The 13,779-nt window shown below is 38.9% G+C and overlaps 2 protein-coding genes across 3 annotated transcripts in view; one reads left to right on the top strand and one right to left on the bottom strand.

Annotated features, from left to right (window-relative positions):
• LOC138005876 (piwi-like protein 1) overlaps positions 1 to 6,701 on the bottom strand; it is a 28,378-nt gene extending 21,677 nt beyond the window's left edge. The window contains exons 1-7 of one of the 2 annotated variants that reach the window (XM_068852054.1): positions 6,568 to 6,701; positions 4,096 to 4,146; positions 3,464 to 3,710; positions 3,141 to 3,257; positions 1,038 to 1,177; positions 869 to 921; positions 3 to 35 (exon numbers count right to left, since the gene is read on the bottom strand). In XM_068852054.1, coding sequence (XP_068708155.1) covers positions 3 to 35; positions 869 to 921; positions 1,038 to 1,177; positions 3,141 to 3,257; positions 3,464 to 3,710; positions 4,096 to 4,146; positions 6,568 to 6,606 — 680 coding nt within the window. In that variant the 5' untranslated portion in view covers positions 6,607 to 6,701. The remainder of the gene's footprint in view (positions 1 to 2; positions 36 to 868; positions 922 to 1,037; positions 1,178 to 3,140; positions 3,258 to 3,463; positions 3,711 to 4,095; positions 4,147 to 6,567) is intronic. The other variant, XM_068852059.1, reaches the window with a different exon arrangement.
• Positions 6,702 to 6,734: 33 nt separating this feature from the next.
• LOC138005943 (UPF0561 protein C2orf68 homolog) lies at positions 6,735 to 13,590 on the top strand. Its single transcript, XM_068852115.1, has 3 exons — positions 6,735 to 7,170; positions 12,870 to 13,000; positions 13,321 to 13,590. The coding sequence occupies exons 1-3, from the start codon at positions 6,735 to 6,737 to the stop codon at positions 13,435 to 13,437; spliced, it is 684 nt and encodes a 227-aa protein (XP_068708216.1). The 3' UTR covers positions 13,438 to 13,590.
• The last annotated feature ends 189 nt before the right edge of the window (positions 13,591 to 13,779 follow it).

The raw sequence follows: 13,779 nt of genomic DNA, 5'->3' as shown, positions 1-13,779 counted from the left end.
ACGGTTTTCCTGCTGTTCCTTTTTCTCCTGTTTGGCTGGAAAACAATCACAATTAACATTTACATGTAAGTATTTGTAATTGAAGAAAGTTGAATAATATGGATAAGGATACAGTTAAAAAGGATCTTGTTCTCTGGGTCCACCCGGGGTATTATTTTTAAATGCTCATGCGTGTGTCTGCTATAACTAGTGTGTACTTTGAGACTGGTAAAAAGTACAATATTGCTCTAAATACCAATAAATTTGTCTTTCGTTACAAAATTGTAAAATTAATTAAAAGATCATGATGTAACAGTTTAATCATCAGTCATAGCATCTTAACTGCTAGACTGAAATGATGCAAACTGTAGCAATGTTGCAAGTGTAAAAATTGAACCACATCATTGAATAATCTGAAGCACAGAGTGTCACTTGCAAGGTCACATTATGTAAGGATTCCATACCCTGGTGCATTGCCAGAAACACGCAGTAAGAAAATTCCTAAAAGACATTTTAGTAACAATAAAAGGCATGATATAATGCGATGGGTTTTAGTTCACTTCATGCAAATAACACGTTTTCAGCAAATGGTGCTATGCAAATGCAACCACAAGCAAGAGAAAAGAGTGAAAGCCACTGCTGCTGCTGTTAATTTTAGGACTGAGCACGAAGCCTCAATTACTCTCTCTTCAGTGACACATTGCTGGGAAGTATGGTAAGAGTAAACATTGCCTGCATCTGCTATTTTCAATTTTGGTAAAGTCTACCTAAAATTTTAGAACTTTTTTTTGCTACTGATTGATTGTTACCACAAAAAAGTCCTGCCAATTACACATTGGGGCAATGAGGGTGGGTGTACATTTTAGGTATTATAACACTTAACACATACGTTGTTGCAACATCAGCCCCCACTCTCATCCTGGCCATTTCTGCTGTAGGAACCTGTAAAAATAAAAAAACAACAAATTTTGAACACAGAAACCAATCATAATGATTTTAAATTTCATGAGAATATTTTCAGGAACCAAAAACATGTGCTTCTTATACAATTAACCTACCTCCGGACCTCGCTGTTGAGTTTGAGGTGGTGAAGAGCGTTGTTCTTGAACCTGAGAGGATGGTTGTCTGTCAGATTGTACAGTTGGTGCAGCTCGTCCATAAGGAGGGACTCCTCTGCCATATGAGGCCATCTGGGCACCTTTAGAAAAATGATCAATTGCCTTTTCTTCAATATGACCTCACCTCTAAGTATTTCACCAAATTTGCCAATTCAAAACAACTGTTATCAAGAAACTCCTTTACCAAAGCACTGACATGAATATAGAAAGACCATGTTTATTTTCAAAAAATTTCAAAAGGGCTGAAATACCTGCAAATGACAGATCCAATAAGTTGCTTCAAAAATTACATACATTTTTTTTATTTACATCCAAATACTATTCAAATTGACACTCAATGAAGTTGAAGGGAATAGTGTATTTTCATCCACATGGTTTAAAAACATGTACCGCAAAACCCCTCAGATAAGCCACACCCTGAATTTAGCAGCTCAAATTTTCAAAGTTTTTTGAAAGAAATCAAAAGAAATCTAAAGTAGAGTCTTGAGAAGTCTTCTTCATCATCCACTGTTTATCAAACGTAAACTCACTATTAACATTGACACGGAAATACTTACGTAATACTTAAGTCTTACCCACCATTTTATCACTTTAACATCATGAACATCCTTTCTACCAACTTTGACATGATTGATATTTTTCTCGAATTTGTTGACAGGAATTTCTTTTTTTGTTGACAGGAATTTCTTTTTTCAAACAAATAAACATATTCTGTCCTTAGACACAGTTAGGGTAATCATATCAAGACAAAATTTGGCAAGGGTGTTAAATACCCATTAAAGATTGCTCTCATCCCACTTTCTTCCAAAATGTTACCATGGCAATGATATAAGGCACTTCTTTGAGCCTCAAAATCAAGATATGTGTTTTTTGAAAAAACAGGACAGTGAAATCTTCCCATTCAGCGTTACCAGATAATGTTAGAAATAATCTCTGAAATATATAAAATTCAACAAAATCTGTAGGTCAGTTTTTCAGAAAAATAAGTTTTTTAGAAATGTCTCTAATTTTTTTTTCACCTACAGAATTTTTTTAAATTTGAAAGACAGACGTTTTAAATTAATCTAAGCTAACATGCAAAAAATGAAAAAAAATCACCGCCCGGAAGCAGAGATATAAACAAGTAAAGTTGCAAAATCAGGAAAAATGAGGGGGTTACAAGATCGGCATTTACGCATGCGTCACCCGCTCATTCGAGTGCACGCGTGAGTGAAGCTACAGGCCAACACAAACAGATTTAAGTGACCATTAAAGCGTGTGTGTACAATTTTCGTAGTTTTTGTGAATAGGTGATGTCTATTTATATTCCATATGTATAGGAATTTGAAGAAAAGTGAATGAAATTAGCAGTATTTGTCTATTTCTGGGGACCCGTTTTGAATCGTAAGCTGACGCAAGCAGCTTTTAGAATTGCGTGTGCGGCTTACATGCGCACGCTCAGCTGAAAACCCTTTCGAGCCTCCTTAACACTGACAGTTTTTCCATAGATTTTTGCATGAACAGAACAATCGAAGCTTTGTAACCAGGCATTCGATCAGACATGAAAATGAAAAACTGGACACTGGAAGCGGCGTAATGATTTAATAAAGAGTTTTCCACAAAGTGATAACCTGCATGAAACATTGCCCAGTGTAACAGGTTCTTTATTATTTTGTTCATCAGTAGTTGACACAAGACTATTTCTTCGACAAATTTGCTATCAAAGTGCGAAACAGTGAAGAAACAGAGGGCCACCTACCACGTGAATACTCAAGAATGGTGTGGTATTTTCTTGCTCATGGGTTAAGACGGTTAATGCTTTTAGGGGGGACAACTGTAAGCGCTGTGATATTAAAGCTTACTCTTACATGAACAACAGCTCTTTTAAGAGCCACCAAACTTACAAAAGCAATGACCATTACTCCCTTGTAGGTTTGTGTAACATTTTATTTAACATACTTTTTCAAATGTTCCCACAGATAAGACCCACCCCCGATTTCTAGGGATGATTTTTGGAAAAAAAAGGTGTGGCTTATCTGCAGGTTTTTACAGTAACATACTAACCCCTTCCATAATATGGCATTTGCTGCGGTGGAGGGGTCACAACAGGTTGTTGACCATATTCTTGAGCTGGCCCTCCATACATCGCACTACCTCTGCCATACATTTGACCCCGCCCTGCTAAGAAAAAAAGTAAAAAAAAGTAACTTTAAATTAACTTGGCAAATCAACCCAAAAAGAGAGTGCAACTGAAATTGTAATGTGGGTATCATGCATTAGAATCATGCATAGTGCACCGAGGTTTTCTGAAGCAAAAGTGTAAGACGCTTCCACAGTGAGTAACTATAGAGAGCTACATGTATATGAAAAGGAAATGCTGTATGTACCAGGCATCTGTTGGTATTGACTTTGTTGCTGTTGGTATGGCTGGTGTGATTGGAAAGGTTGCATGGGTCTTTGCTGGTAAGCTTGTGCTTGATACTGCTGGGCAGGTTGCATGGGTCTTTGCTGGTAAGGTTGAGCTTGATACTGCTGGGGGTAGGGCTGTCTCTGACCATACTGAGCAGGTCCAGGTTGAGCTAGACCCTGAGGTCCAGGTTGAGCTGGACCCTGATGCTGAGAAGGCTGAACATTCTGTAATGAAAAAAAGCACCAATAGCAATAACTAACAACTCTGAGTGAAGACAACACTTTCCTGATTTTCACACATAGTCTTAATAGAAAATTTTGAATACAAATGGAGTTCAAAGTTGACTTCTTGAAGGGACACCAACATGATTAGATAATTGGGCAATCATGATAGAAAACGCAGATATTTTAACTTTGAAGTCAAAAAATACAGTATATACCGTATAAACAACATCGTCGCTCTTTGGAGGTTGGGTGCCCAAAACATCCTGGAGCTTCCACTATTGGCAAACTCGACCCCCAATGAGTCCAAAACAGCCCTGTAACCAATGCACCACCCCTCCATCCAGCATTTTGAACCAGTGTTCGGAAATGATACAAAATTTCTCACCTGTCCATTTTGACCTGCCTGTCCGGGTGGTCTTGCTGGTTGTTCCAATGCCTTCAATAGAAAAACAGGAAAAGAAACCACATGTTACGAGCTATAAAAGGAGACAAGAAAAAAAAAGGAAAACTTTGGTCCCTGGACAATATGCACTTATCTCCAGCCAACAAACTTGGCAAAAGGCACTCTCTGGACACATTGCACTGGGATCTGTGGTATATACAGTGCAGCTCGGAGATAAGCGAACTGAAATATACGCAACAAACGGGCATACGCAAAAAGCATAAACGCATCAAAAAACGTGGATGCGCGTCAACACATGAGTAAAAAGGCTCATTAGTATTTATGAAAAATACCTATTGTAAACAAAGGCTGCAAAATAGGTCGATCTCTATCCATTGTCACGTGATGTTCTTTAGAAGAGAACCACTTGTTTGAAATAAGCAACTTTGTTCGGGACCATCATCGCTTGCCAAAATTTTTTGTCGTTTCTCCGTAGGTTCGAAATACTCATTGATTTTCTTCGGTTTTTCACTGGCCTTCCGCGGATTACAATTATGAACTCGCCGGAAGTATTTTAAATGACCTGTCCTTTTACAGTCGTCCAATTTCGGAGATTTCCCACATCGTAGGCATTCAATTCTTAATCCATCTTTCGACAGCCTTGTGACATTTGTCTGTAACAGCAATTCTCTCAACCTTAAGCGGCTTTGGAAAATTTTCTTATTTGTCACTCCCAGATTCAGTGGATTTATTTACAATCTTTTCCTGTGGCAGTTGCTGTCCTGATGAGGTACATGACCGTGGGGCTTCCGTTTCTGGCACACTTGGCAATCTCTGTTTAAACACGATATTTACAGGTCTTACAGAGCCTTTCTAAAACATGACTTGGCGTAGAATCACCTTGACAGACAATGAAGTGCACGAAGCCCTCTGGAAAATTTCCAATTCTTTCTTTAGTTCTAAGCACAAAGGGAGCTTTTCTGAGATCCCTCCTTCAATGAAATCGATGCAAAACACTTCCAGGGCAAAATCTGGAAATCCTGTGCGTCTATTTGATTCATCTATGCCACACATTCTACGATTATTCTTCTCCACCTGGGTTATTGAACAATCCAACAGTAATTCTAGTTTACAGTTCTCGGTGTGAAGAACAACATTTTGAGTCGAAATATACTTGAATTTCCACAACAGTGCGAGTTCTGCACGACGAGCCATCTGCTCCCCAACCTCATCCCCAGGGCCTTCTTCTCTGCGATTTTCAAAATGGCAGCTCGTCTACGCCACCATTTTGAAAATCGCAGAGGAGAAGGCCCTGGGGACGAGGTTGATCTGCTCCCGCCATTTTGCTTGTACACAAGCGGATACGCATGCTCAGAGACTTTGGCTTGGTTGCAACCGCTGTGCACAGTCTGCCGCTTGTCTTTCCTCCCGAAGAGCGAGAAGATTTGACTACGCGGGTCATACGAGATTACTCGAACATCATTGACCGCAATTCGAGGGCAAGATATGGGCATCAGAAAACACCAGATATTAAATAACATTTTCTGGTGTTTTCCAAACTAAGGGAATTAGTTAATCATAGACTGAAAGACAATTATCCCATTCCCATTTCATTTCTTTTTTCCCAATTCTCAGTGAGCAAATCCCAGTCCCAGTGACTCAGTCCCATTGTCCCAGGGCAAAAACAGGCCAATCCCAGTTCCCATTTTACCCCTTCAGGACCCTCTATTTAGGTACGAGTGACAACCCGGGAATTTGAGAAGTCACTTATTAAAATCACATTCAATCAGGCAAATAACCACACAAAAACCGAGAAAGTCACCACAACCATAAAGAACAGCTTTTTTATTGAGAACTTTGGTGGGTAAAGAACAGCTTTTTTATTTAGAACTTTGGTGGGTAAATATCTTTTTCAGTTTGTTATCGAGATTCCCATACAAATCCTTATAATTTCTTACCCTCCGAGTCTGGGCCACCTGTGTCGGCAATAGGATTGAGTGGACAGTATTCATCCAGAAATAGGACAGGAATAAGTGAGAGGGGGCAGCGATGTTATCGGCGTCGTCCGGAAACTAACGCCACGGTTCGGAATTCGGTTGTTTGAGAAACAAGGTACGTTGACGTTGGTTTAACCCTCGGGTCAAATTGTTGTTGTTCGAGGGTTGGTGCTACTCTGGTACATGACTTACTGTGAGGAAAACCGACCTTAGCTATATATAAACCTTAAATTAAACAATAAGTTTTAAATTTTTTTGCCTCCATATAGGATTTGCGTGCTGTTCAGGTTTCCCAAATATAAAAAAAATTGAGACCATTTCTGGTCTCTAAAAAGCGGCATTACTAAATTTTTCGACCAGTTCAGACCAGTTGCGGCTCCAATTAACATAATTTACGACAGCAATCGGTATCAACTTTTCACGACATTGGTACGTATACAATTGCAAGATACGTGAGACTTATAATCCAGCTTCTTACCTGAAGAAGAGCTGCTCCTCTTCCTCCACGACCTGCCATTCTGTTGCTAAGAGGAGCTAAAACTTTAAAATAACTTAAAACGCTAAAATTTGTTAAAAACTCAAGGTCCGTTAGAACATGTTTCGTCTTAGCAATACACTCGTGAAAAGCGGTGGCCGATACACCTCATGCATGAATGGCGCCAACAGACCATAATACAAAGACTATTTGATGAAACAGAAACCAATCATAATCGTGGAAGGATCGCGTTACGCACTTACGCGTTACCAGCCGATAATTTTTCGTTTACTATCGGGAATATTCGTGAATATTGTAAACGTGATACTTTTGACGGAGATACAGCGCAGGGGATGTCAATTTCGCGGGATTCGCCCAAACTAAACATGGAACACGGTTTCATGCAGTCCATTATAAAGAATCAAGTGGATAGAGACGAGTACGACAAAGACCAAAAGCTTCAGAAAGTTCAAGACAAGATTAGTGCCGCTTCCAGACAGCGAACGAAGAGACCGACAAAACAAACTTACGTGCCGCCTCATTTGAGGGCAAAGGCGACCAACGACCAGCAACCGCATGGACCTTCTCCAACGCTGGAGAAGAAAGGTAAGCTTAATTCTTCTTCAAAAGGGCGCATATTGATTTACAGGCAGTGTTTTAAAAAGAAAAGGGTTAATGATGTAATGGCGGGAAAATAACTGTGATTATTTAGAAGGTCATCGTAATACGATAAGCTTAAGCTTACATTTTTAAGTGACATCTTCATTGTATTGATTTGAATTGTTTGTTGAACGCATTTGAAATCTGAGATAGAATTGGTAAGCATGACACCTAGATATTTTTTCAATTATTGTTGGATAAAGCTGAGTAGGATACGAAATTTGCAAAAGGAAGAGGTTTTTTAAGATTTTGACAGAATTATATACGGTTCAATTTGATCTACAGACGCTTTTTATAAATTGCAGAATACCCAGCTATTTGCATTTCATTGAAAAAGAATAAGCTCTATTGTATTCCGACTCGTTCTTCAAAGAATGCCGCCTAGGTGAATCAATAGTGGTGAGGTGTTGCGGGGTATTCTGCAATTGCTCCGAGATGTGCATAAACTCTGGAATATGTACCCGGCCACTAATTTTCATACGAAATACCTCATTCTTCAAATGATGGGCGCTTTCTAGGGAAGATATCTGTTTGCAATCTTTGCTTTTGTTATTCAAATGTACCAACCACAGGGACAAAATACCCTTTGTTTCAACAACCAATGAGGCTCTGGATGGCACATTAATGACAAAAGGTCAATGATATCTTCCCTATAGTAGTGGGGTATTTGCGTCCATCCTTAAAGCGTGACAAATTTTGCGCAAGGTCTTACTTTCCAAACGTTAACGTTTTGCCCGGTAATGTATCACTTTTGACCAATGAAACGTTGGCGGTTATGTTGACAAGGTTTTTGACAGCATACCAGCATGTTTTGTTCATGTGCTCTCAAAGTTTTCAGGTTTTTTGTGAAAGCGTTCGGGTTTTGCATGACTGCCCTAATAAAGCCTCTGCTCATTTTGCAATGGAGACAAAAAAAATCAAAGTCAACAAGTTTGGAATTACAGTCCAGGAGTCGCTTGAGATGAAGATTTTAAATGCTCCTTGAAACACGGAAGAGTGTGTGTGCACAGAATGCCCTAGAGGCAGAGATAGTTTCTCCTCGATCTTTCTACTTTCACTTCGGTTTCATGTATTTTTTTTCTCTTAGTTGCTGAATCACGTATCTCTTCTTGGTAAAGTATACCAAATTCCATATTCTGTGTCTTTGGAGACTCACGGGAGATAGATGTTTATAACTCTTCTAGATTCCTAGGCAGATTCATAAATATCTCCGCTCTCACGAAAAACCTGAAAACTTGAAGAGCATGTGAACAAAACATGCTGGTATGCTGTCAAAAACACGGTCAATTTCAAAACATAACCGCCAATGTTTCACTGGTCAAAAGTGACACACGACCGGACAAACCGTTAACGTTTGAAAAGTAAAACTTCACGTAAAATTCGTCACGCTTTAAGGATGGAGGCAAATGGTGGTATGAATTGGCTCTAAATACTGAAATATTTGCAAGCACAGAAGATGCATCAACTAGCAGCCAATTTTGCTCAGTTGGTCGAGCATCTCTGACGGCACTGGACAATCTCCAAGCCAGCGAGTGATACGAATCTAGCATTTAAGTCTAAGCACAGTGCTGATAAACAGTATTTAATTTTTTAAAGGCTAATCACCTATTTTAAAAATGGTTAGCTTTCAATAACTGTGTGACTTGCATGTCGACTTGCATGGCTCACCTGTTGACTAGCATGTTGACTAGCATGTTGACTCACATCTAGCACTAAAAGCCTCAGTTGGTCGTCCAAGGTTCACTTGGCAGTTTGTCTTCTATAGTAAACCGTTTAGCTAATTAGGCTTAAGGTTATATAATTAGCTTTTATGCATGTTTAGGATACTTTCTGTATTGGTAAAACAATGACCTGTGACCTGTAAAGAAATAGGTCCCTCGGGGGACATGTGCTTACAGGTAACTAATGCTACACCATTAACATTGTCTCTGTGATTGTTGACATGTTTTTGTAATGGGCATCGACAATGAATGCATGGAATGCACAAAGACTATTGCAATGAAGTTTTTCAGATAAACACTGCATGTGGCTACTGTAACAGTTACAAAAACTGAGTGAATTTCGAAGTAAGATGGATGCATTTATAGGGAAAATAAAGAAAAAAACGAAATAATGAGCGAGAGGTATTAAGGTGTGCAGAGAGCCATGATGGAATCCGGCAGAAGGTGATCTGTTTGAAAATCAAGGTCAATGCAGAGTTTCTTTCTTGGATCTGTTTTTTATTTTTTAGCTCAAGGAGAGCACTGGTAATTCTCAAGGTTTATTACGTTTGTCAAATAATTCTATATCGCAGGCGATGTACAAAGAGAGAAAACAAATTATGAGCACATCACTTGATAGTATTAGGTAGCTTCATTTACCTTACCTCCCGATTTTCCTGTGAAAATTTTTTGGCTTGGATGAAAATCACAACATTTTTCCCAGAAAATTATTTAAAGTTAATTTCGTGACCTTTCTGGTGTTAGTTGGTCTTAGTTTTAGTTAGCTATCAAAATTAGATCATCAAATTTCAAATTTCAAGTTCTTTTACCGTCTCAGCAACTTTCAGTCTTCAAAGAATTTTCATGTAAAATGAAATTTACTTCTACCCTTCAGGAAGTTATATTTTAAATTTGTGCAAAATTTCGGCATTAAACATCTCGATCTTGACATGCCAAAAATATGCATATCCCGTCTATTGGCACATGTCAAAGTATAAAGTTGTTTATCAGATGAAGAAAGTACAAAATGGTTTGAAATTTGAAAATATCTCCATCTTATGGCTGGAAAATAAATCTGCAAGCTCACAGGAGAGGAAGGTGAGAGGTAGTAAGGTGTGCAAAGAGTCATGATGGAATCTGGCAGTAGCTGATACTGTTTGAAAATCAAGGTCAACGCAGAGTTCCTTTCTTTGGATTTATTTCTTTTTTCACTCGAAGAGCACTGGTCATTCTCATGCTTTAATACGTTTGTCAAACAATTCTGTATCACAGGCGATCATGTACAAAGAGAGAAAACAAATTATGAGCAAGTTACTTGATAGCATCAGGTATCTTCATTGGCATGATGCCTTACCTCCCAATTTTCCCGTCAAAATTCGAAAATATCAGACATCTGAGAAATTTATATTTTCAATTTCAGCAAAACAAATGGTCAATTGAGTATGATTTTTTGGCATAAGAGATCTCGACGTGACAAAAGTATGCACATTGCGTCGGCAAGTGTCAGAGAGCAAGTTGCTTTTGATGACAACTGATGAAATTTTACAAAATGTTTCGAAATTCAAAAATATCAGACATCTTACAGGAATATCAACATGAAAGCTCATTGGAGAGGTTTTATGGGCATTTTTACTCCGAAGGCTGTTTTTCCGCTCAAATCTTACTGTCTTCCCAACAGCTTTGCCAATCAAATTATCATGCAATTATCGAAATCGTGCCGTAAATTCTCTTAAATTTCTCTTTCCATAAGGAAAATTAAGAAAGGATAAGGCAACAAGTAGGCTGCAAACAGAATAACTGTAAAATGGACATCAATTGTTAAAATTAAAGAAAGACCTCATTAGTTTAGTGATTCATGCATGCGATCTTACACTCACTCACTCACTCACTCACTCAGACAGACAACCCCAATGACATTGTGCATTATGGGCTAGGCCGTAAGCTCAAAAAAACTAGCACTGACATGTTCTATGGGTAGGGAAGGGGGAACCCACAGCACTAGTGCCCAGTGTTTGGGGGAACTGACAACACGTGAGAACACAAAACACTGTCAGTGACAACGGGACTCAAACCTGCCGACTGTTACTTGAGCCCGCTGTGTTTCGCGCATTCCTTTACAGTAATTCCGCTGTTGTTAAGTGATCCTACACAGCATGAGGATTCAGTCGCTAAGTAATCGCCGCACATGCTCAACACAGTGAGTTTCCACCCATGGTTGAGGTGTCTTTTCCCGCACTCGTCAGCCCAGCGAACGCAGAATAAAAGAGACCTCTGCTAGCTGGGAACCATTGACTAAGGATGAAGATGAATGCACAGGGAAAACTTTACAGTATCTGCATGCAGTGCATCAACTCTTTCTCTGAATCCCACTCTTGCTACTCGAATTCATTTAACTCCATTCTTAATTGTATATTTTTCTTTTCTTGCGTGTGGGTTGGCTCATCCTCTTTAGCTTTATCACAGACTGATTTAGTGACGTAGTATCATTCGAGGCAGACTTACTTGCTTTTGTAGAAGAAGCTGGCTCTTAATAGAAAATTATTGAATGCAAGACAATAGAGTGGTTTTCAAATGAGTGTCGTAAAACCAAAACTAAAGTAATTACTTTGGCCAATCAAAAAGGACGGAGACAAACCAGTAAACCAATCAAAACTCGGAGTAATTACACGTAGTACATGATTGGTTTTGGCTTCACTTCTGATTGGTTGAAAAAGTGACGCGAGAACTTTCAATCAATCACTGAGTGAAGTAATTATAAACCAAAGCAATTGGCTAATTACTTTCGACACTCAATTGAAAACCACTCTACTAGCCCAATAACTTATGTATGGGATGAAATGAAACTAATCAACAGGAAAAATGGACCTTCACTGGCGTTAGGGGAATTCGTTGAGAAAACTGACAACAAGAAAACACATACCGATAAAAGGAAAGTAATGTAACTTTATTGCAATGATTGTATCAGTCATCCAGTTGAGAGTATAATAAAACGAAAATAATTCAATTACTGGAAAATTATAGACGAACAATCGACGTTTCGGCCTTCATCAGGAATCTGCTGAGTCAGCTTGGGTCACGCAAGTGTCACTTGATAGCTGACTCGGCACGTCCCGTAACGCACGGTCCCAAGTGTGCGATAGCACGAACCATAGCCCCCCTTTCTTGTTAAGAGAAGGGCCCTCTACCCTCTCCCAAACAGCTTCTTTAATGCCACGTCTGACCCAGTTTTCTTCCTTGTCCAGGTGTCTAGGATCTTGACATCACTTAGATCAAACGAGTGCCCCGAGCTTCGTAAATGGTTATAGACAGCAGAATTCTGTGCCTCAATGGTACTAGGCCTTTTATGCTGTCCCATTCTCGAGCTGTTTGGGAGAGGGTAGAGGGCCCTTCTCTTAACAAGAAAGGGGGGCTACGGTTCGTGCTATCGCACACTTGGGACAGTGCGTTACAGGACGTGCCGAGTCAGCTATCACGTGACACTTGCGTGACCCAAGCTAACTCGGAAGATTCCTGATGAAGGCCGTGAATTTGTAGGAGTGTATTCCCCAAAGCCTCAATTAATGGCTTTTGTTTAGGACTGAATTTTAATATATCGAAAGTGGGCTAGTAATTAAGCATGTGTCTCGAATTCCATCCTTCTTTGAAGCTGCATGAGTGCAATAGTTTTAACATTGTCTTGCCTTTCAAGCTGTTCACTGTTTGACTGTATAATCCCTTTGAGCATTGGCCATAGTAATGGAAACAGGCCTACATAAGGACAAAAAAACTCTGATACAGGTAGGAATTGAACCTGCCGATTAGTTTACCATTATTTTGAAAAAAACGTACCGGTACTCCTTCTTTGTTCCTGAAACCTGTTAATTTTTTGAAATGGCATATCAAGTTCCCATGCCCTACTCCTGTCTGACCTTTTAGCTCAGTTTTATTTATTCCATTGCCTTTAAGAATCACCGGCAGAAAACTGGGAGGACCAGCCTTCTCTGACTTCTGAGCCTGCTCCCTCTGAAGTCCCAGTACGAATGAAACTAGAGTTTGTTCGAAAAGATGGAGAAGTGCGAGAATTGAACATTTGTGAGGTAAGCAAAGGTCTCTTACTAGTGTGAAACCTTATTACATGTATGACAAGTCTACCAAATTCAAGAAACTGGTGCTGCAAGGGTGGAAGTTGGTTATGTTAATAAACAAAATAAAATTAATATTGATATGGTAACAAACAGTGAATTCTGAAAATGAAAAATAATAATGGCCCTTTTCTCTGATTCGTCTTTGTTATCATGTTTCTTTCAATGGCCACTCCTTTGACTCTGTTCTCGTTTATTTGTTCATTGTGTCTAATTATCTTACTTGCTGCAAAGTACAGTGTTTTGTGTAACTGAAATCATGATTTGTTTTACAGGGTGAAGACTTGAAAAAGGTTGTCAACAGCTTTGGCAGGACAAATGGCTTGGATGCTAGGCTTAGAGATGCATTGTACGATCAAATATCTAGAGCTTTAAAAGAGAGATTATCATGAGGACAATATTCACAATTCTTATGATGGCAATACTGTAATATATTTTATAAACTTGTTTCAGAGAAAAATGTAATAGCCAGTTGAAGCGTTTATGTAAAAATCAATGTCATATTTTGCCAGAAGAGAACAAATCCCCTTAAAGTATAAGAAGTTTGCAGCTATAAACATCTTTAATTTAAGTCCACAATGTTACAAATGAGCAAGTTGTTGAAAAAAAATATATTATTATTTTTTTCAACAACAGCTGTCTTGTGTTTGCAACTTACATGTACATGTACATAAGAGGCAGGATACAGTTTAAAAAGTTGGATGAATAGTAGAAAAAGTAGCATTTTAAAGAAA

Source organism: Montipora foliosa, chromosome 1 (genome assembly GCF_036669935.1).
Source record: "Montipora foliosa isolate CH-2021 chromosome 1, ASM3666993v2, whole genome shotgun sequence".
NCBI lineage: Eukaryota > Metazoa > Cnidaria > Anthozoa > Scleractinia > Acroporidae > Montipora > Montipora foliosa.
This window is presented reverse-complemented; position numbering and strand designations above follow the sequence as displayed.

Excerpts from the sequence above, each read along its gene's own strand:
- LOC138005943 (XM_068852115.1), top strand. The coding sequence starts at position 6,735 with ATGCATGAATGGCGCCAACAGACCATAATACAAAGACTATTTGATGAA. Across the intron at positions 7,171-12,869 it reads TCCAACGCTGGAGAAGAAAG|AATCACCGGCAGAAAACTGG; the intron begins GTAAGCTTAATT and ends ATTGCCTTTAAG. Across the intron at positions 13,001-13,320 it reads GAGAATTGAACATTTGTGAG|GGTGAAGACTTGAAAAAGGT; the intron begins GTAAGCAAAGGT and ends TTTGTTTTACAG.